The sequence below is a fragment of the Lineus longissimus genome, chromosome 1 (assembly GCF_910592395.1).
Source record: "Lineus longissimus chromosome 1, tnLinLong1.2, whole genome shotgun sequence".
Lineage (NCBI taxonomy): Eukaryota > Metazoa > Nemertea > Pilidiophora > Heteronemertea > Lineidae > Lineus > Lineus longissimus.
The window spans coordinates 12,274,694-12,298,777 of record NC_088308.1 but is presented as its reverse complement, the minus strand read 5'-3'; the positions used below and the strand labels follow the sequence as shown (position 1 = coordinate 12,298,777).

At 41.1% G+C, this 24,084-nt stretch overlaps 2 protein-coding genes across 6 annotated transcripts in view; one reads left to right on the top strand and one right to left on the bottom strand.

Moving 5' to 3' along the window:
* Nucleotides 1–4,635, bottom strand: part of LOC135488372 (uncharacterized) — a 149,449-nt gene extending 144,814 nt beyond the window's left edge. The window contains exon 1 of one of the 2 annotated variants that reach the window (XM_064772972.1): nt 4,515–4,635. In XM_064772972.1, the coding sequence (XP_064629042.1) occupies nt 4,515–4,572 (58 nt within the window). In that variant the 5' untranslated portion in view covers nt 4,573–4,635. The remainder of the gene's footprint in view (nt 1–4,514) is intronic. The other variant, XM_064772964.1, reaches the window with a different exon arrangement.
* Nucleotides 4,636–6,803: 2,168 nt separating this feature from the next.
* Nucleotides 6,804–22,781, top strand: LOC135488349 (clumping factor A-like). Of its 4 annotated transcripts, none has more exons than XM_064772953.1 (4): nt 6,804–6,905; nt 17,743–17,820; nt 18,144–18,259; nt 18,821–22,781. In XM_064772953.1, the coding sequence occupies exon 4, from the start codon at nt 19,568–19,570 to the stop codon at nt 20,780–20,782; it is 1,215 nt and encodes a 404-aa protein (XP_064629023.1). In that variant the 5' UTR covers nt 6,804–6,905; nt 17,743–17,820; nt 18,144–18,259; nt 18,821–19,567; the 3' UTR covers nt 20,783–22,781. The 4 variants fall into 4 exon arrangements, with proteins under 4 accessions (XP_064629023.1, XP_064629006.1, XP_064628998.1 ...); XM_064772936.1 differs by lacking the exon at nt 6,804–6,905 and adding an exon at nt 7,872–8,759; XM_064772928.1 differs by lacking the exon at nt 6,804–6,905 and adding an exon at nt 15,869–16,153.
* The last annotated feature ends 1,303 nt before the right edge of the window (nt 22,782–24,084 follow it).

Here is a 24,084-nt window from a genome sequence, read left to right as displayed (position 1 = left end):
GCTCTAGCTTTAACCATAAGCTTCAAAATGACAAAAATAGGTTTTCAAAGAGCACCCCCTATATGGCAGACCAGCAGTCAAATTGTGCTGATTTTCATTCTGAAGGAAGGTCTTGCCTAGGGGTACCCACACACCAAGTATGAACTTTCTGGGTCAAGCGGTTAAGAAACGTGCCACGATTTTGTCAAAAGTTAACGACGGACGACCACGACCACGCCCACGACGACGACGGACGCCAGACGCCGCGGTATCGTATTAGCTCACCTAACAGGTGAGCTAAAAAGGGCTGTGGAAAATGTGAAATTCCTGATTATGGCTTGCCCCCCCCCCCCCACCCAAAAGTTAATGGCATATTATTTTTGATAGTTTTGCAATTTCGAAGCTCAGTCTCCTGGTTTTTAACTAGATTTGAAAATGTTTCATTTTCCCATGTGAGCTTGTTTTGGCAAATATAAGTGCAAAGTGGTGCAAGGTATACTGTTCCAATATTGTTGGAAACGCCGTCTAGCTTAAACTTTACATATATATTTATGACATGTGTACATTAATTTTGTGTCATCTCTTAAGTTACAACAGAATATACATGTGCCTGTCACAACTTTGCCATTGACCATAACTTAATTATGGATGGTTGTAACAATGACAAACTGAACTGTGAGTGCATGCAGCTTAATTTTGGTTTGATTATTGTTTTGTTGGGGCAATTTGCAGCCAATCAAAATTTACTAACATTACAACACATAGATCTTCCTAAATTGTTAGATCGCCCACATCAATATAAGTCAGAATTTATTGTTTGTTATTTTGTAACATGTAAAATCATGTGTACCGCATGGGTGCAGATCATATTTTTTCGTTGAATTTATGGTGGAGTGAATTTAAAGTCCATTACCCTCCTAAATAAAACTGAATGTTTTGTTTAATTATCTTCACTGCACATTACAATGCCAATACCTTATTGTAACATTGCCGTCCATTTCACGATACACGGAAAACGGTCCGAAAGCGCTTTAGGTGGAAACAGTATGCGCATCCTGCCAAGCATCAAAATTGATGAAAAGGATTTTAAATCAAAGAAGAAGAAGAAGAGGGGACTGGTCCCGGGGGTCACTATCCATAACATGTGTAGAGCATCCTTGTACCAAAAAATGTGTGATACTGATGGGGGAGTTCAGGCGGGAGTGCGGGACCCGTGCGGGACACAGAGACCCGCTGATTTCAGTCAGACCCCACAAGAGGCCCCAGGTATCAAAGTTAACTTTTTACCAAGGTGCACCATGCGACCGCATCTTGAAAACATAGTCGCATTTTGCAATTTTCAATCGCGATTATTTTCCCGCCATTTTCTGCGTTTTCCAACCATTTGGAACCAAATTCACTTGTGACGAGATCACTTGCCGAAACACACTAGGCCTTCAAGCTCGCCAAACATAATGCAAAATGCAAGACTTCCATGAAAGTAATCCAAAACAAACAAGAAAATTCAAACAGACTCCGCGAGTCTGGAGTCCGTCATCTTACCACATACATTGTATTGGCTTAGTATACGATTCACTTGTCCCCAGTGTTTTTATGATGCATTGCTTTGTTATCTGCCAGCCAACAGTCGCATTTCATGGAGCGAGATTGACCTAATTGGCAGGCAGCCAGAGGAGCTATAAGTAAATAAATTGTGACCGGGATCGTCTCAAAATAGAGGTCGCATAAAGCCATTTTGTTCAGATCGCACTGTGCGAGAGGCGTTTCAATTATGGTCGCATTTGAAATTTGAGTTGGTCATGAACTTTAATCCTGGCATGCCTGGGCCCACGGGTTAACTTCACCAACGCCATAGACCTCAAAATTACCGCACACTGCACAGCCAAGCATTAGGCTTCTCACTTTCCCGCCATGCCAGGGTTTCTGCCAGAGGGGGGCAAGGGGGACACTAGCCCCCCTCAGCAAAGTTGAGGGGGGGCTTGCCCCCTCAACTTTGCTGAATAATGATTTCAAAATATCTCTTTTTTAAGCTAAATGAAAGAGACAAGATAAGGTGTGAATCACTATAATGTCCTTATCAGTTACTGACAACATCAGGGATGTGTCCGACAGTATCAAACAGACTACTTGAGAGGGAATTCATCAGCTGTATTTTCATAACATCTCAACGACATATATTTATCACTATCTATGTATTCTTTTGCCGATTTTCGAAAATTCATGTAGGAAAACCGGTGTCTTTGCACGTGAGTTTGTTTTTTTTCCGGATTGTGCCCCCCCCTTACGTAAATTCCAGGTGGAAACCCTGCATGCCCGCTCTCCGCAGTCCCAAGAGATCTTTATCATGGAAATTCAGAAATACAAGCTCCGTCAAGTAGCCTATCTACTATTGAGGTGACATATCCAAACTTCCCATCGGATTTCACAACAAAATGGCAACGGACAATCAAGGTAGCAGGGTGGCGTTGAAAAACGTGCCAGCAAAAACCAGAAGGGGTGGGGATGGAAAACATGCCTGCAAAAGGGGGTGGAGATTGGGAAAGGTTAGGCCAAGCTCAAAGCTGGAGGGGGGCTTTGTTTTGAAATTTGAAAAAAATAGCATCGCAAAGCGAGCATAACCCCTCAGCCTATTATGGTTGAAGGTGAGATAATGGTGAAGTTGGCTTAGTGGAGTGGCTAGTTTGCATATGGGAATTAAAATTGTGGAAACCTATTTTGAGGATGTGAGCGTGGCGGCCATATTGAATTTCGAATCGCGCTGATTTTCGAAAGGAACCTTCCCCTTACAAAACTGCATAAGGCCTACACCCACTAAAAATTGATTTCATCCTCCAAGTCCAAGCCAAAATTCGCCAAAATTCGCCGGAGACTTTCGGCGAATTTAAGGCGAATTTGTGGCGTTTTTGGGGCGAATTACGGCGAATTTCGGCGCATAATTTGGACAAGGCCCCTTAGTGTACAGAAAATCTGATGATGAACTCAACTTGGTTGGTTAATTGCGATGCAGATTTGGCCAATTCAGAAGATCGTAAAAGTGTGACAGGTTTTGGTTTTATGCTTGCAGTAGATGGTCTCTTGATTTCTTTGAAGTAAAAAAAAAACAAGCCACAGTGGCTCTTTCAACTTGCGAAGCCGAGCACATGTCAATATCAGCAGCTACACAGGAAAGGATTTTCTTGAACATGTTGAAGGCCCTGCTGCAAGATATGACAGGTAGTACTGAGGCTCATGAATAGCATTCCGCGAAGATGACGTCACTGCAGCTGCTGCCCTCTATTTCCCCATCGCTGAATTACAGGCAATGTCAGACAAACATGCGGTTTCGTAATGGATTCAGGCTTTCTAACTAGGGCAGTTAGATTCAATCTGGCACATGTCCGAGTGTTGGAAATACAGTGGAACCTCTCTTAGCGGACACCTCTCTATTAAGGACAACCTCTCTATTAAGGACACTAGTTTCAGTCCCAAATAGGTTGCTTCCATTCAACTTGACCTCTCTAATCAGGACACCTCTCTTTTAATGACAGCATTTGTCAGTCCCGAGGGTGTCCTTTATAGAGAGGTTCTACTGTATACTACATAATTGTTCTGAATATTTCTCTCTCTGACTCTATGCCTATGGTAACATTCATGCTAAAAACAATGCAGGGTCAAAGATAATTGACTTTGAAATAAGCTCAAATGCGTAGAAATAAGTGTCGATGTCCGACTGTCACGTGACTAAAACGTCATCAATATTTTATGCAAATGACCTTGTGAGCTATAAATAGTAACTTCGCGGAATGCTGTACTGTGACAATCTGCTATATCTCTGTCCAGAAACCCTATTTTGCATCAAAGGTCTAAACACATAGACATAAGATATCACTTTGTGTGTTGTTCAAATTTGTTCAGTTTTAGAGTTTGAATTCTATAGAAGAAAAGGAAAAAAGAAAGGATGTGCTATAAAAAGTTAAATTATTTGAAGTGCATTTTAAATGCGAGTCTACGTGTATTGTTAATCGTATTTTAATGTGAATATTATTTGAGTTGAATTTTTTTATGTAAATCTTTGAGTTTTGGATAGCTGTGTTTAAGTGGGGGTGTTGAGGATCTAAACCTCGCTATTCAGTTTTCGGTATTTTGTTGATTGTATGTTAACTGCGCATGTGCAATAAAGCAGGTTTTACTTCCTGTTTTACTAAAAGAGAATGAAGAGTTGATTTTATTCTGTCGATTTTTATATATATTTTATCCGTCCAATCTCTCATAATATTAATATAATATCATCCTCCGTCCAGCTGATAGTGATACATGATGCCAATGACAACATGGTAGGCCTACTGGTAGCGCTGATGGACTTGTTGGAGAGAGTTGAAGGGCCAAGCCAGTGACTTTTTAAGAGTCACTGAGTTGACTGACAAGTGACTAGGCTAGGTATTTATCATGATAGACAATCTGAATCAAAAACAAGCAGACGACGGATTCGATTTGCCATGGCAATTGGCATGGCCCTCGCTCGTTTGGGAGAGTACACTTGTCACAACAACACATACCCATATACAGTTTCACCACATCGATATATCCCATCGTGTGTTCTGATGAATAACTCATTCATAACCGCGCAAATAGCGACAATTAACCCAGGAAATTCAGGAAATGTGAAATATAAATTTCTTGATCAAAAATCAATTTACTACCAGGTCGTTGGAGGGCGCTGATGGTATCCGGTCGTTTCGCTCCCTGACCTTTTCGCCCCCAGTCGCTTCGCTCCAAATCAAAGCTGTCTTCTGGTTGGGGATTGAGAAAGTATATATAGGCTACCCCAGGAAAATACAAGTGTCTAAGTAGATGTGCTTTCCAGGGTTGTCAAATCTACAAATCTACAAGAAGGAATCGTTTGGTCATCTTCTGTGTATATCTTTGGCAGGTCACTTCGTTGGTCATCAAGAGTCACAGGTAGCAAAATGTATGGGCCCCATATGGCTAATGTATGGACAAGTGTGGGCAGCCATATGGGTATCCATGTGGGCAATTAATGTGGGTCCCAAGTTTGCAAATGTGGGCCCCACTTTTGCCCACCCAGACCCCTTGTGGAATATGCACCCGGGTTTTCGGATGGGGACCATGTGGCCAACTGGGCATATGTAGGTTTTACATGGGTTCTACATGGACTTCCCTTTGGTTTCATTGAAATATAATTAATTTTTTATATACATGTAATATGTGTTAACGGGTGTACATTAGCCTTTAGATATAATTTCTTCTCTTCAGTTTTACAGCGCAGGCCTAACCTCTAGCACGAGGTAGTGCTTCTGAATAAAAATCCCCTAACTCCGCAAGATTTTACCAGGAACCCCTGAGTGAGATGAGTTGGAGACTCGCCTCTCCACAGGGTGTAATGGGTAAATATCTGGAGTGAGCCTTGGTGTCTTTATTGGCCAACTCCCACGAGCAACTTTTGAAAAGACTTCGGATCTGATGTTTCTGTGATGTTTTATGCCCATGATTTTCATTCTGAAACACTTTAATTTATTTTGAGTCTAGTAACCAGAATCAGTCAAATAACTTACACTTCCTTCGCACTTTGTTTGGTTAATATTACCCTAGTCTTTATTTTCATTAATTGATTTTGAGCATAATAATTACAACGTGATTAATATAAAATATATTTGACCTGAACAATCCAGGTTGCCCATGTGATGGGCCCCGCATGCATGTGACACATCACAGTGAGCCCACATCTGCCCACTTGATCCCCATATGAAACTCACGGGCAGAATGTGCCTATATTTGCCTATACGTAGCTCACGTTGGATCCATACACGGTATGTGGGACCCGTATTGCCATACAAATACCCGCATGGGACTCACATTCTCTACTATCTGGGGTGAGATCTGGGTAAAGTCTCTTGTCTATATCTTGTGGCCCAGGGGTAATTCAATCGTCTTGACACATTTCTAATGGGCTTTTAAGAATTTGTGATCTTGTGTATCTCATTGATTGGTCAACCTGGGTATCGTCGTTGGCAGTTCGTCTTGTCTCTGTTTTGGCGAAGGCTGTATAAACTATTAAATGTCTACGTGCAATTACGATAATCGGAACCAATGGGCAATGGCAATTCTTACCAGACAAACTAATCCAGATGGCTTGGAGTGTCACCCATCAACGGTTAAGGGGATCGGCACAACTGTGGTTCGTCTTCCGGCTGCTCTCGAATTCGGATACGGTGGTAGTGGCACCATCAATGGATGAGTGGAGTGTGTCGAGGATTGATCCTCTTGGCCGGTACAGCTTCTGGTCGGGTCTCTTGTAGAATCGCTACTTCTTATCCGGAAAGCATCAAGCTATTCATATATTTAACATATATCATATAGAAGCATTGTTTAGTCCTTGGGCAAGGCAATTCATGCCTTGTGCCACTGCAGTGTTCACATTTGGCGGAAACTGCACTTAAAACAGGTACCCCTTTAAGCTCAACTGGTCATTTTGCATTCGCGCTGCAAGCAAAACTGACCTTGGGAATGCCGAACAGATTGTATTTTCAGGTAGTCAAGGCATTTCTTTGTAATATGTGCAAAAGGTCTGACTGGATTCTCAAAGAGGACACCTCCGTTGTCATGAGATACCAAATTTGATGAAAAGGGCCGAGTTTCCCTTCGGGCCTACTGGAAATGCGTTGAAGAAAACGATGACGCACTGTTGTTTCAAACGGCACTCTTGTTATGTATAGTTTAGACCCCTCCATGAGGAGCCTCAGCATTAGGACCCTCCGTCACGTGACCACGTGGAAGGATGCTGGTCAATGTATAAACTGGGTCAAGCCATCAGAAGTGCGCGGACCTCCGTCTGTATAGGCCACGCTTGAGTTTCCCTTGAGTTTCGGAGTTATCTTGCTGGTCATCCAACCTTTGCCGTGAAGTGCACCGCTGTTAGGATTCTTGTGGTGAATAAACTATATAAAAGAATGTGATTCGTCAGCTCCATTTATGATGTACGATCCCAACATGACATGGTGGAGAACCGGCTTTTCGACACGGATACGATAATAACTTTTCTCCGATCGGGACTTTCCTCTCGCACGTGCTATCTTCCGACTTTCGGATATTCCATCATTCTAGATGCCTTAGAATCACCCTCTAATGGCACATAAATTCAAGCGGAACATCATATAACGGCCTACTATCTACTGTAGAACCGATTTTCAACTTCAACAAGCCGCCAGGTTGTATAAGGCCATTCAAAATAAATTACTTGTTTATCATCACTCCACCTCACGATATTTGGAGGGGAGGCCCTTTGATATTGATATTTGATATTTTGTTTGGCGCCAATGTTTGATGGGGAGGGCCTTTGATATTTGGTATTTGATATTTTTCGGTCATGAACTTGGCAATGTATTCCATTGGGAGGGGCTTTGATATTCGATATTTGATAATTTTTGGACTGACATATTACAAATGTATGTATAAGCCATGTCAAGTTATAATCAGTACAACAGATGTGTCAGGGAGGCCTAAAAATGTATACAGTGATCAAATTCCAAAATGGATAGATAAAATAAGGACAGGAGAATACAAATTAAAGTTTAATTACAAAACTTGTATGGACATCAACAGCTGTTTCTTTTTTATATCCTGGTCACCATGATCTGCTGATGATTTATTCCCCTGACATTTTACATGTATGTACCGTACAAATCCATGTATATCTGACACAAGCATGCAAAGTGACAGCAAGCAGCATGGCCCCAAGTCTCACCCATTGAAAACATTCTCCTCATACACCACATAGTGTGTAAGCTTTGGTCAAACATTCATGCGTTGAGCAAGAAATAAAAACACATGCGTTTATTCATCTCGATTCCAGGCTCATCGGCAATATAAAAATAACTGGTAGGCCTATACGCATTTTCCCACGCAGGTATGAGGTTGAGAAAGTATTGGTTCCAAAATCTCCCCGAGTGTAGTCTCACTGAGTCAATAATTCTTTTGTGTGCTGACAATTCACTTTGAATGAAAATAATTCATTGCCGTTGAGCGAGACTGGTGTCACCTGTACTGAGGTATTGAGACATTTTTTCAGCATCGGCTGGCTGCATGCTGCGTCTCTGGATTTGTTTAGTCGTAACTAATACCACATGTGTGATGGCCAGAACGGGGAAATGGATATCAATTATCAACAGGCCACCGGGTCAGGTAAAATTAGGGCGGTAGGTTGTTTGAATCTGAGTTGGAAGTTGAGGGCACAACTTGGAGCGGACGGTACCTTGATATTTGATATATCGAATATCAAAATAATCGGCACGGGACCTAAATGTCGGGGCGGGCGGTGATGATAAACAAGTAATTTATGTTGAATGGCCTAACACCAATTTCGTCCCGAACTCATCATTTTGGAAACTGGTCGTGTCGATTTCCTGACGCCATATTGAGCGCCTTGCTCGATGGATTGTTGTACGTCACAGGACCACGTGATTGTGATCGCCGCCTCTGATTGGCTCTACTGTGACTAATTCCTGTGCAAATCTGCACGCAAATGTGTTTCACCGCCGTGGATTCAACTTTGTGATCCCCGTTCTGAGACACTGTGAAATCGTTTTGACAGCCGTCACTATCTGTCTATCAGCTGACCCTGATGTGTACACGTACCATGATATGCCAGTCGCAAGTATTCTCCATGACTTCGTCTGTTTTCTCGTGATCATCATCCAAGACGTGTGTCTCCTCGTGATCATCATCCACAACTGTGTCTCCTCGTACTCTTCATCCAAGACTGTGTCTCCTCCGTGTTCAAGACTGTGTGTGTTTCTTCATCTTCATTCAAAACTTTGCCGACTGTTAGTTATCGTGACATCACCAAGTGACATTCCAGCAGAGACTATGGGTCAACTCTTCCTTAGACTTACATGTGATTGTTGATTTGCCTTATCATTACCATGCTGTGATAAAATTTCTTGCCCTGTTTTCAGTTCACCAAGACAGCCCCTTAGCCCCTCGCCATTGCAATGTATTGTAACTAACTTTTCTGCCCATTCCAGTACATGCAACATCCCGCTGTAACTAACTTTTCACCGCCATTTCAGCATTTTTCTTCCAGCCAACTGAACAGTATCATCACCCCCATCCTTCAATAGAGAATTTTCTTTTTTCCCATGATCATAGCTTAACAACATAGACCAAAATGGCGTTGCACCCCACTGATTTATTGCCTCCATACTTTGATGGTGAAGTATTAAGCCATGAACTCGCCACATCTTGGTGGCTGTCATTCCATGACTATCTTCAGGCGCATAACCTGCATGAACCGGGTGATGACGATGCGCTGAACAATGTTGTGCGCCTTCTCAAGTGTCGCCTCTCTAAACATGCTCGCCTTTGGGCCGAAGACCAAGAATTTGAGGACTTGCCTGACCTCAAGGCACAATTTCTGAGTAGGTTTTCCCCTACGCACTCCCACTTTGCCAATGTACAGCAGTTTGAATCCATTACTTACACCGCAAACCAGACCGCGCAACAGCACCTAAGTAAAATTAGGCTGGCTGCACTCCGCATTGGCTATGACGACAACCAGATTAAGAACAAACTTCTAACAACCTTGCCTCCTGATTGTCAGAAAGCTGTTATCATGGCAATCGATGCTGACAATGATTCGAACGCCATCGCCGAATGTGCGCAGAGGTTCCTTGACATCACGCCACAGCGCGTACATTTCTCCACAGCAGCGGACGAAGTTCACACCGCCAGTGCCACGGACCACGTCCTCCATGCGATCCTGTCCAAGTTGGAAGACCTGAAGATGGATAAGGCTTCGCCACCGCAGGCCCAGGCAGCTTTTCAAAGCCAAGACACAGATGCACCACGCAGCCCAAGACCCTCATCGCCATATCCACGATCCAGCCGCCCGTCTCGAAGCGATGACAATACACCCACAGGCAGAGAAAACGGTCTCAGTCTCCAAGCCGTCCACGATCCCGTGAAAGCTACCCCTGTCATTTTTGCAGCCGCACTGGTCATTTCTGGCGTCATTGCCACCGATTCCAAGTTCAAGTCGCCCTAGGAGAGCTCCACTCCGACTTCATCCCACCAGCAGCCCGAGCAGCGAATACCAGATTTCAACGACCACGTCAACCAAGCTACAACTATCAGGCAGGCGGTATTTGCACCACGCCACCACGGGCACCACGCGACCACCACGCCACCACGCGAACAGGCGGAGCGATCATAGTGACGATATCAAAACAGACCATCAGACCACAGACACTTGAGAGTTGTGGTTACACCTACCAATTATAGATGGCATGTTGGTATACTGCGTTGTTGCCTGACGGGATTTACGAGTATTTATTACTTGTTAATGGCATTCGCAAAAAGCAGGGCTATTATTAAGCCGCTATACATCCGTGTCCAACCGTTTGTCATGAGAGATCTTATCACACCATTATTGTTATCACAATACTGTCACTGCGGAGAAAGTATAGATCGGAGACCTATTATTGCGAATTCGTGTTGTACAGAGACTTGTCCATTAAAGGGGCACTATAGGCAGCATCTTGGTAGGCAACATAAAGTTACACAAAGTAGCCAGTGAGTCTCTCACCTCTCACAGTTTGTCCTAACCTAGTCACGCCTGTAACAGGGATACATTCAGTGATGAATCAAATAAGACCTAATGCCCTTACTCTGTTTATAAGTCAGCTAAAGTTGGCCAATTTGACCCCCTGCTCCTACATAGTCCCCCTTTAATGGGAAACTATAGGCAACAGCTAGGTAGGCAAGATAAAGTTACACACAGTCGCCAATAAGGGTCTCTCACACAACAGTATGTTGAAACTATGCACACGTGTTCGAGTGAGTGATAAATCTAACTCCTCCCCCCCCCCAACCCACCCCACCCAAACGAACGGCCACCCCTTTAAAGGGAGATCGACTATATAACCCACTCGTACTCGTATGGTTTTTGCAGGTCAGTCGTCAGTTGGAGTAGGTCTAGTTACTCAACGGTAATTCAGTACGTATTTCCGTAGTTGGCGTACGCCTTTATTCCAATAATCCCAAGAACGGGCATCAGAGAAGCTAGGATAGCAGCCAACGCCATCTATAATTGTTCCAAGAAATTATGATCCAATGAATCGACTGCTATTTTGATATCGTCATTATGATCGCTCCGCCTGTTCGCGTGGTGGCGTGGTGGTCGCGTGGTGCCCGTGGTGGCGTGGTGCAAATACCGCCTGCCATTTGGAACAGGACCTGCTGTCACTGGTCTCAATGCATTGTGCAAAATAGCGTACTCCAATCAATCTATTGGGGGTTGCATGTAGATAGCAGCAATAAGTCCCTAAATGCAGTTAATTTCGTGTTTAACCTGTAATAAAACTTCAGTAACGTTAGAAATTTAATGTAGCTCAATCATCGTACCCATTTAACTAATGTATATTACATTTCAACTTTGCCCGCTCCATGGGTATATGCTAGTATGTTAAATTACAGCGTTGACATAGGACATATCGCATTCCCTTTTCTGGGCTCAGGTGACAATGATCCGCACATTTACCTGTTGAACTGTTCAGCTGACAACCGCACATTTCACATGTTTTTTTGCTCATGAAACCTGTTCCAATCTGCTTCGGACATGTGGAAAGTCGCATCGGTATAATGTAAGTCAATTATCACTGTTTCATCAATTTGTAATCTGAGAAACTCCAAAAACTTCTTAACACAGTCTTCACCGATGGATGTGAATAAGGCTGAATCATATTTTCGTTCGATGCAAATTCGTTTTGCTGCCACTGCTATCGGAAGGTGCGAAATATTTCCTGGTGAAGTTTCCTTAAGAATACATTCGAAATCATAGTATATTACATGCCTGTGGCGAATCATAGCTCTGAAATTGTCAAATTTCAATGTTTCTCCCTGTTTTGGATAAGAGTACACCTGACCATCATCCAGACAGCAACGATCATGGGCTAGCTTCTTCTTCAAACATGTGAATGATAGTAGGCACGATCTACAGATGTATCTCTTGCGTCCATCCTTCCTTTGGGTTAGCAATGGGTTGAGATTCGTTATCAGGTAGTAATGATCGTCATAAAGCAATAAATCGATTTGTCTTTTTTCTGACATGGTCTTTCTGTTTTTTGAAAGATGTAAAACTTGCAAGGGAATAGACGATGTGGCTTTTGAATGTCCAATCCACCTATAGACGTTTATGGAAAGGTTATTACTTCGTTTAAATTGGGAGATTTGTCGAATCGGGGTAGGGAAAGAAAGACTCGTCAGATTGAATTCTGTCCTTCGTTCCCAAAGTTTGAGAGAGTGGACAGCACGGACTTCTTTTTTGCGAAGCTTTGCCTCAAAAAGTGCAATACAGTATAGAAAACATTTATCGTTTTCCGGATATGAGGCATGTGTTTGACAAACAGCCCGTTTCCGACGAATTTCTTCCGGTAGTATTGGATGATCATGTCCTCCAGTGAATGGAATGAACTGAGCGTAGGTTAATTGAAGTAACAACACCCTTTCGAATGTCCACGCGCTTCCTTCAAACACAAACGCGTCAAATTTGGTAAATATTTCTTCAAAACCTCCTGTCAAAGCTGCATTTATTTCATGCGAAACGTATATTGTCTTCGTAAATGTAGAAAATGTTGGTTCGGTATGTCTGGTTTCATATTCGTTTGTTTTTTCCACCCCATCTTCCACATCCTTTGGCACAAGTTTGGAAAATTTCACCTTCACATCAAAGTGAAATTTGAACGGTTTCCCGGAGGAAAGTTCTGCTAGTTTTTTCCTCAAAAGTGGTCTGGCCTCCCTTTCCAAAAACAGCTGTAAATCGTTTTTATATCTAATTGGTGAATATCTCCATAGTTGTCCGAGTCCATTACGAAATTGCCTCTTCAGCTCCATGTTTGTTTGAACGAGAAGAAGTCTTTGCTTGTGTCACATGCGGATTTGAGAAATAGACATTGAGTGGAAAGGGTTAAAAATAGTGTCACTGCACTCACAGTAGGTACTGTCTAAAGAATTTTTGTAACTCTTGCCCATGACAACGTTCTCCTTTGTCCGGATCGCACCAACAGCCAAAAGTTGATCCGGACAACTTCGAAAGATAAGGGACGAGGTTCTTCCTAACATGCGCTCTGTATTTCTTCAATGATTTTTCCCTGTTCATCTTGTCGCCAATTAATTCTAAAGGGATTCTGAAATTTTTCCGCGATCCAAATGGCACGTTCCAAACGTTTTTGTCACGTTGGATTGTCATTCTGCAATAAAGTCTTCGAAGACTGCAAATAATATCTTATATTCCGTCCGATGTAATAATGATGTTTATTATACACTATCCATTCTTTCAAGTCAGTAAATCCCATTGTGTATTTATGATTTGCGAATGCAGAGTAGCCTTGGCAGTTGAAGTGGTTTTGAGTTGACCTTCCATGTAGGAGACCTTTCCTTTTTTCTTGCTTTTGTGTCTAATTCATGCAAACTCTCGTCACTTTCTTTATTGCAAATTGGACAAAGTAATGCCTCTTCTTGATTTGCGTGACTTCCAACAAAATGCGTCTCCTTCTCGCTCATGATTCACATGTCACCCTCAAACTTGCTTGAGTTTGATGGATTCAATTCCATCACATGGGGAATATGTTGATAAACTATTCACCCTGGAAACTTTTCACGCTCTTGAATTTCAGTGTTACACAAGTGAAACCGAAGTCAAACGAGAACAAGTCACCTAAATGATCACAAAGCAAAATCTCGATTTCCTGGAAGAATTTTGAAGCAAGCGGACGCTACCGCAAACCATTATCGAAACTCTGCGATGTGTATAATTGTTTCTTGTTTACATCGGCACCCAAAGAAATCATCCTTAGTAGAGGCGTCAGGGTATTACCAGTAAGAGTGAGACTACAAAGATTACTGTAAATAAACATGGAAGAAACGTATCCGTTCACGTCACACTTTCTCTCCGCAACCACGCGGAATCGTGTGCCTTCTGCTGGTTTCTCACTGGGTGATGTATCGACTCCATCCACTTCATCGGTGTCCATTGTGACAGCCTCATCTGAAGACTCATTTACAGTGTCAAAGTCCCCAGCGCGGAACGGTTGTGCCTCAACTTCAACGTTTCGAGAGATAGGTTCACCATTAGACCTATCACTTTGTTTCTCGTTCCCCGTTGTTCTAGACGAAGCTGTCCCAAAATCAGCCGTAACCGAATCCTTGCCAACGACTCGAGCCTTGCTAGGCTGATGATCGATGATGGGTTTCCCATCCGTATGAAAGTACTTTGTCTTCTGGAATCCTAAGGTACTTGCCAAGGCGGTGTCCATCATCATTGCTTCACCGGCTCCAAGCGTGAAAGCTACTAAACCCTTTGCCGTTTCTGTAAATTTACCATCCCATTCCGGTGGTTTGATCTCATTCAGATATTTTCGAAGATCCCCCAGTGTTCGTATGTGTGGGGACGTATAATTCTCGTCCGATCGACAGGCATTGAAAATTCGAGGAGCCTCGTCTAATCTGTCTAAATTTGCTTGTGCAATCTGAAACAAGCACCGTTTCAATTGGATGCTCTCATTCTGACTGATTGGATATTGAATTTCCGATAAAGCGACCAAATATTCACCCTCGGCTTGATTGAAATCTAATGGACGTGGCAGCTGTATCCTGAAGTGTGCGGGCGTATTTCCCGGGGTCCCTTCTACCACTGGAGTATTGGAGGGTAGCACTAATTCGAACTCGGATGTCAGTGGAAAAGACGCCATTTTCGCAATCTATTTGACAGAAGGTAGACTAACAGCGCGCTACATGTAGTTTTCACAAGGCTTTTATCTCTGAACAAGAAGCTTGTCTTGAAAACTATTGTTCAGTGAAGCTCTTAGTTGACAGCTCACCAGAATCATGCGTGATTATATCTAAAATTGCTACTCTGCTAGTAAAGTCTATTTGCTTCGAAACGAATTCATGAAAATAGTCGGATTTTAGTTCGAAGAAGGTTTTAATGAGGCTTAGCCATGGCTCTCGAATTGTAACCGACTCATCCCACTCAATGTCCGATTGTAGAATGCGTGAAACGCACGGACGATTGGGCATACAGACGCGACAGCTAGTCTTTGTCCGGTAAGAAACGAATTCACATCGAGATGTTTTTATCAGCTCTAAAGGTGTCTTCTGTCTGATATAGGGACAATTGCAGAAATGAGAAGCAACAAGCGATTTGTAGATTTTTTCGCAATTGGTAGGCCCACGCGTCTGTTTTTTGATTCGACTTAATTTGTTTCCCGAAGGTTGAGGGGGGTCCATCATAGCCATTGTCTTTTCATGCGATAAGTCCACTCTCTTAAAAAATGCCAGTAGAACCAAAACCCTTTTCGCCTCTTGTTCCGGAATATTCAATTCTCATATTGCATTCGCATATTTCAGGGGCGACGGCACGTTCACAGATGAGCTGAGCAATTTCCTGTCCTTCTGTAATTTCTAAGGCCTTATTTTCATTCAGATTGAATATCAAAATTTGTATTGGGCCGGCAAAGTCCGGATCTATTACTCCCGTGCCAACATGACAAAAATTATTGAAACTTAATCCACTCTTCGCCGCAATCCTGTCATATGTTCCCTTGGGGAGTAATATCTGTAGGCCAGTGGCAATAAGGTCCCTTTCATTAGCGGGAATAATTTTGTTTTCAGCGCTGTAGAGATCAAGTCCTATTGATCCAGTAGTGCCCCTAGTAGGCAGTCTCGCATCTCGCAATTCACTTTCTCAATCATAAACGGGGCAAACCTAACTCACTTTCTGATTCATAAACAGCGCATAAGTGCTGAACTACTAAATCGAATTTCGAAATGTATTTGGAAGAAAACTAATTCTGTTTTAGAATTAACCCGGGCAGACGATGGGAAATTCCAAATAGCATTGTTTTTACACCAAACATTAATACTGTTTTTGCTTTCCTTATTGAGGTCGACTGTTCGAGGCGAAGTCCAAAGCAATTGTTTTGCAGAGGAGATGAATGAATTAAGGTTACTGCGCAGTAAATTTATATCAAAAACAGAATCAGTTTTCAATCTAATTGCCTGGCGACAGGATATTCAAACCATATGTTTTTGAATTGCCAAGTTGAAATAGTTCCTAATATCAACAAAAGATCACAAGCCGAGGAGTTGCTGTTGGAAACAATGTAAAAAGGAAATGAAGTTGGTATGTAGCGTTCTTTTTCTCCGCAATCAGAAATGTTTGGTTCAAGATGGGGGTGGGAAATAGTCCTATAGTAGTCCTCGCTCCTGTCACCACTGTGTCTGCAGAATCGCATGTACAATTTTTGTAGAATTTTCGCATGACACTGCTCTTGTTCTCCGCACCAACAACCAAGGCTTGCCCCTTTCAACTCTTTTAGATCGGGAAGTAAATGTTTTATAGCATAGGATCTGTACTTCCTAAGCGATTCCAATCTCGTCATTTTATCATTGATCCGAAATGGGTTCATAAATTTCTGAGCAATCCAAACGGCGTGTCGACGGCGATCTTGTTTGCGTTGGTCTGAAGCGTAGCGTGATAAAAGCTGAGGAAATTTGATGTAATAAGTATAATTAGGTCCAACATATAGATGACGTGGGTTGGATATTGTTAGCCATTCTTCTAAACTATTGTAACCTTTGCGATTTAAATGCGATTTTCGAATGCACACAACCTTTGGTCGTTCATCACGATAATGTCGTCTCGAAGAAGTATCTTCTGGTGGTTGCATAATCCTTTCTTGTTTTATCTTGGGTCTGAGAAAAATAGACAAAGAACGAATAAGCTTTATTCCATCACAGTAGTATTTCTGCTCCAATGTGGACAACACAACGCCTCTTCTTGATTTTGATGGTTACCAACAAAATGCATTAACCCAAATCTCAACATTGAATAATTACTGTCAGCGTTTTCTATTCTTTCAATGACGTCCAGCAGTTGCTTTTTCATGACAAAAGACAGATAGTCTTCTTCTCGAAAAGAAATTTCCAAAGCCTGCTTTACACAGGGCAAAACAAACGAATTATCTTTAAATTTCAAGGATACATGTAGATCGTCTCCTAAAATCCAAATTTTTTCAGACTGTTGATATGAGGAATTTCTTCTTTTCAATTCAAAACCTTTTCAACTCTTCAAAGGTTAATTCAAATTGATGTTCTGTTTTGGTTTCGTAAAATGCAATTTTGATTTTCATTAACCCAGAACGTGTGTAAAAGTCACACTGATATTTACCTCCAAGCACTGCTTAAATTATAATTGTTTTTGACTCGAGTGTGTTTTTCTAAATGCCTCACACACACACATATTCCTAATTCGATATTTGTACTGCGCAAAAACCCAGTCTGCCTCGAGCATGTTATTCAAAATATATTGTGTTTCTTTTAATTTAATTCTCTTGTGACTCCGATCCTGGATGCCTTCCAATCTGTACTACGCAAAAACATAATTTGGTGTGGCAAGTTATTCCCAATGTTTATACTGATTTGATCTTAATTGCCTTGTGACAGAAATATCTGGATGTTTTTCTATCCTGTTTATCATTAAGTTAACCGTAATAGACACCAATCTAAATTCAGGACATTCTACTAACGGTAAGACACATTTTGATAACAATCTTCGATTCTCTTTCAGAGTCCAAGGTGGTGAATAAATCTCATGTTGTTGTTGTTGTTTTTTTCTTCAGTTATCCTTATCAGAATCAGACGACGGCAAAAGTCTCCCTCGACACATGTGAACCAAAAAATGTTTTCATTTCATTTCACTTTATTTTGTAGATAAAACACATTTGTCCATCCCATCTCCCAAGTAAAATGTGATCTTTTAAAGACTGAGATACTAGCAGATAGTCAGAGGTAGGTACATATTCTGACAATCATATCTTGTTGTTGACTATTTGATCTCCAATCTCAATGACATTCCACTCCATTTACACTTATTTGAATGTACAGCTTTGTGAAACTACGTATTCAAAATGATCACTTTGGTTTTAAGTGTGAATGTTCGACTGTGCACATTTGAAAAGAATCCAAGTTTCCATGGTGCGTGTTTGCACACTTCATGATACATTCTTTATAGATAATGCACAACTCAAAACCTGTAGTGTATGCACGTTCATTCACATTCTTCCAACTGGTATCATAAAAAAATATTGATCTTCTTTTCGTTATCTTTTTAGTCATCCCTGACCTGCTCAGTTCCAACTCATTTAAGTCAAGACTTCGTATATTGCACCATCTCTCAATCTCCGTCATCAGCGACAGTGACACAAAACAATATTGTCATGAATTTTATGTAAGTACAAAACAAACTAAAGTTTCTTTCTTGTGATGTTTGAGAATTAACTTGCCTTTTTTTGTTTTTAAAGTTTTGACACATTGTGGCTCGTCCGCCCGCGTGAGGTTCATCTTAGATTTTTTCCCAAACATGTTGATCATGACCCAAGAATCACTATGGTTCAAGTTAACTTCAGTCTCGCTAATCATCTAGCTGTTGACAATAATGTCTCAAGCCACATGAGGGTGTTTTAAAGATGCCCTACTAGGTTGGTAACAGCTTGGGATTAATGAGGCTGATGTGTGACTAGGGTATACTCTGTTCTTCGTTTTCTCACTATCGTAATTCCTTGAGTTAAATAGGAATTTAAGTGGTCGGTGTTGTTTGTTCAGACATTGAAACATTACTTTCTGGGTTAGGTTTGAACATGTCACTTGATGGCATAAAAATCCTGGAATAACATGACTTTTGACTGCCTGCACTGAAATTGAGTTGAACCTAACTTTAACCAAGAATGTATTAACGAATGTCACATTCTTCCTAACAAAACACTATAAATCTTCTTTACTTACTTTACAGAAATCCTTGAACAACCTTGCCTCCCAGTTCGTATGGGTGATATATTTCAAGATGTGAAGATCGGTCAACTGATTTACCATTTCGACCCTGTGGATGCAGACTTCTGTGCTTATCATAATTTTAATATTCATCGATATTCGGAGAAGTTTGGGAAAGCTACATCGGGATACGTTGTCCGAAGATTTACTGACCTTACCTTTAAGACAAGCGAACATTTTGCATGTAGTATTAAACCTTAAAAACAACATTGGACATTGGGTAAAAGCAGGAAATTCTGACATTCTGCATGAATTTATTCTGAAAGACATTTATCCTTATGTAGAACCACGTCCAAAACAATCTCAGTTCGAGTTTAAAAAACGTTTGATTAATGTTCAAGGTACTCTCGCAGCAAATGAGCAAACAGAATTTTTCAGGAAATGTGATATTGACAAAGTGATCTATTGTATCAAGCATTATTATTCGACGGAGCATCAACCTCTTATCAAGGAACATCCAAATTTAGAAACACCAAAGGTGCCACTTGGATTAAAATTTACTAATCCTAATTTCATGATTAGATGTTTTGAAAACAAGTGTACAGCAAACAGCTTTGAAAATCTTGAACAGAGATTCTGGGATTGTTTTTTGTTTTTTAGTCTACTTCAAGACACTGTCACTGATATCCTGTCAATTGGTAAATCTATTAGCTATTCACTGAATATAAAAGCGAAATATACCTGTTAACCAATTTCCCACAATACCATTATGTTGAAACATCTAAGAAAAGAGGAATTCAATACAATCATTAGTAAACTCCTTCATCAGTCACCAAGAAGAAAGCTAGATTTCATCAAAGTGGGAAGAAAAATAGTTAAATCAATCAACTTCGAGGAAAAGAACTTAGAATATTATGTCAATCTTTGTCAGTTGTTAAAAAAACATATCACCAATTGTCTCATTCACTTAAAACACTATCAACTAAATTCAGAAATCACAAAAGGAAACCCACTTGACGCAGAATTCCAAATTTTAATTCAAATTGATGGAGAGCAGAATGTCGCCCTTCAAATAGAAAATATTGATTCAGATTCAGATTCAGATTCCGATGCGAATGAAGAAAGTGACGACGCACCCTCGAATACAGATGATGAAGATGCGATTCAAAAAGGTTTCCAAAAAGTGGTGAAAACTGCTACAGAATCCATTTCATCAAGTAAAAATATTCCCTTAGCTGTATCCCGTCTCAGCGACTCGGATTCGGAGCCAGAGGAAGGGGGTAGAAAGGAGAAATCTGTTCCTCTCAGTTCTGCCTCTGATTATGAAAGTGAATGTAGGACCAAACTAGATAGAGTTCCAAAACGTACAACTGAGAAAAATACCCGAGAAGCTCGTTCCAGTTCTGTCTCTGATTGCGAAGTCGAAGAATGCGGATCTGAACCAGATAAAGATCAAAAACGGTGGAAAAAACATGGGACCAGGAAAAGTAGCCCAGAAGCCTCATTCAGCGATTCAAATAAAAAAAATTCTTCTCATCCTATTTCTGCCTCGGGTTCTGAATGTTGGTCCGAATCTGAGGGGAAAAAAGGAGAAAAACGTAAAAAAAACGGTTCACCTCAAATACCAAATAAGAAAAAACACAAAAGCTCCTTCCCCCCAGTTCGTAGTGAAGACAAAAAAGAGGAAGATCAAGTAAGCAAATTTCTAAACTTGATCCAACAACCATCATCATCATCATCACCATCGGCAGAAAATAAATTCAGACAGCGGTACCTAATCCCACTATATGCACAAAACCGAAGCAAATATCCTATTCTTCTCGAAGACTTCGACAAACTCTCTTTACTGAATAACAGTTTATGTGAATCATTACCTAAAGTGGAAAACTGGCTGACGAAAATGCATGCCAAAAAACAGAATTTGAAAAAAAAAATGTGCAAATCACATCGATACTATAGACAAAAGCATTCAAAAATCAAATGAATTCGCAAAATATATGCGAAAAAATGCACAAATTTTGGAAAGTTTTGCAAGTTTCTACATCAAGAATACTGAAACAAACTGTAAAAAGTGCCCTTTTCACTGTTTACCAGTTATTACGTCAAGGGGAATAATAAAAAAAACTCCAAGAAAACCGGTAAAAAGGTAATGAGCTACATGAGCAAAGATATACAGACCCACGTCTATAATCCGCTACAACATTTAGTAAATTTGACACAAAGGTCGAAATTATCATATTTACGCTGTGCTGAAGTACAAACCGATCGAACTTTACATGTGAAAGCCGCATTAGAGAAAGATGAAATTAAGTGGAACAGAAGCGGTTTTCAACAATGTAGAACATTAAATACTTTTTTGTCAAAGTAGGACTCATTACTGACATTAGCGTTACTGGCCATTTAAGTATGTATGACATCAAATTTCATAAGTTTGCTACAAACCAGTAACATTATCACCATCATCCGAGTTTGATCACAAATAATATCATGACAAATTCAATGCTTGTTTCCACCATTTTTTATCTTTATCTGGTTTAGATCCGCATTCTTCGACTTCGCAATCAGAGACAGCAGACAGAGTGCCATGTGGAGCGCGAAGTGTACGATTTAATGCTTACCTTAATATTAATCACGATAATATTCACTTAGCAAGTGTCCAGAACTTTATTTCTTGATGTCGGGGAGAATAATGATCCGGGGCACAGATGATATTCAGTAGCTATGAAAAATTCCATGTCCTGTTTGGTTGAACCAATCTTCGACATAATGTTTAAAACGCCCATTTCGGTGCTACCGATCTCGGACAAATTGGATGATCCCAGTGGTGATTTCGTGTTTGCAATCTAATCTTCGACATAAAGTTTAAAACGATCAATCTCTGGCAAATTGAGCCGAGCATATAGTTGACCCAATGTGACTCGATTCTAGATAGGAGCTCGTATCTCTGTAAAGTCCTTTCTTGATACCGAAGGTAAATGGTACTACACAATACTTTGACCAGGCAGTCCTGTTTGGTTGTACCAATCTTCAACATAACGTTTAAAACGCCCATTTCGGTGCTACCGATCTCGGACAAATTGGATGATCCCAGTGATGATTTCGTGTTTGCAATCCAATCTTCGACATAAAGTTTAAAACGATCAATCTCAGGCAAATTGAGCCGAGCATATAGTTGACCCAATGTGACTCGATTCTAGACAGGAGCTCATATCTCTGTAAAGTCCTTTCTTGATACCGAAGGTAAATGGTACTACACAGTACTTTGAGCAGGCAAAGGTCAAGACAATAGGATTTGTTTACCAACTTGTTAATCCTTCAGGTCATCTGCCCCATTGGCAGTGTTTGTGGTCAAGCTGTTGGTAATAGACTCACCGAAACTGACAAGGTTAGCCAAGTGCGATTTGCCTTAGATATCTGGAAAGGACTTTTAAATCATTTGTTTTCTGTGGACGTATGCCAATGGCGGACATTGTATATATTATATATTATATCCACACTTCTTTTAAAAGTGTATTGTAAAGACCTCAACCCACTGTCACGTTTTTTTCCGATTTTACAAAGCGTTTTCACAGTGGCCTTTGTTATTTGCTTGGCCCGCTGCCTTCGAAGAAAGGTCTTTGTCACGCCGTGTTAAAACGCAGCGTGGAAACGGGAATAAACAGTTATTCTGCAAAGAAAGTTTGTCGAAGTCTTCGAGAAGATTTTATATGTTTTATTGGCGATCTGTAAGTTGGGAGGTTCATGAGAGGAATAAAGACATTTTGTAAGTGAATCCGGTTGTTCCTTATGACGTAGATTTAACCAGGGTCTTTCTATGACTCTGATTTAACTAACAAAAGAGTGCAAATTATGCATTCATACTAGTACTTGAGGAGCGACGACTATGTGTTGCTCGAAGAACTAAACGAAAGTTTTCTCTGGTTGTTCCCATGGCATGCCAACTCATGCAATCGTTTCATTCTGTTGGATAGGAATTGGAAATATATAAAGACAGTGCAACTAAATTACTGTGTTTCTTCAATGTCTCTTCATGGTACACATCAGCCATTTTATGGTACCTTCATGGGCATTGTTACAATGTTCCTATGGAAAAGTACCTCTTTTGTATAAAGGAATAAATCAAGCAGCTATTGGGGTGCTGTGGTAAAATCAACTGCAATCTTCTGGTACCGTGGTTGGAGAGAGGAATAGAGCTAGGCTACTGCTAAAAACAGAGGAGCCATGCTAGGGGCTCGTTGCTGATACAATCACTTAGCGCCCAGGCAATGCAAGGTAAAGAAAAAAAAAAGTCCATGTCAAAAACATCAATCTCGTAAAGGGTAGGTCTAATCGGTAGCAACCACAGAAAGTATAGCAGCCCATAACCCTTCAGTGAGGGGTCGAAAAATGTGTAACGCGGGGCCGGCAAGAACCCGCCAAGAGCGAAGACATTGTAGGTCTACCAGAGAGCACGTATGAACCCGCCGGGAGCGAAGACATCCATGATTCGTATGGAACTACGGCCTAATCGGTAGCAACCACAGAAAGTACAGCAGCCCATAACCCTTCAGTGAGGGGTCGAAAAATGTGTAACGCGGGGCCGGCAAGAACCCGCCAAGAGCGAAGACATTGTAGGTCTACCAGAGAGCACGTATGAACCCGCCGGGAGCGAAGACATCCATGATTCGTATGGAACTACATGTAGTATCATGATATCATGGTACGTATTTTTCGACGTCTCACTGTAGGGTTTACATACTACTCCCATTGGCTGGCAGACAATAATAGTGTTGCATCCATGTTTCCAAAGCTAGAAAGCAGAAAGTTGCGTCATTGGTGTCAGTATTAAAATTGGCACAATGCCAAGATAATGTGATTTGTGAAGTGAAGTTAGGACGTCAGAATGTAGTTGTTCCAAAGGGAAAGACTAAACGAGTGAAATGTTTTGCGCGTGCAGGGGCCGAAGAATCAGGTCAATTGGCCGTCTTTTCAATTGTTGAAAGGAGTCACTTAGATGAGAATATGAAAATTCCACAAACTTTAGTAAAGGTTTCGAGAGGGTCTAATAGTAATGTAACACCTTCCATTAGTAACTTTTCAGACCATGACATGGTGCTACTGTTGGAATGTAAACTTCATCTGTCTATACTGTCCCTTTAAATACCATCAATTGCACCGTAACGTGCTGCCATCTGTACTAAGGTCATGTATCAAACTCTCCTGTACTGTTTCTATGATTATACTAATAAAGGAGGGTGGAAAAAGATTACGCGCCTTCTCCGAACGTCGTCACACGAAAGAAGTTGT

What these genes read in the sequence shown, in the direction of transcription:
- LOC135488349 (XM_064772953.1), top strand. Translation starts at nt 19,568, where the DNA reads ATGTTGAAACATCTAAGAAAAGAGGAATTCAATACAATCATTAGTAAA.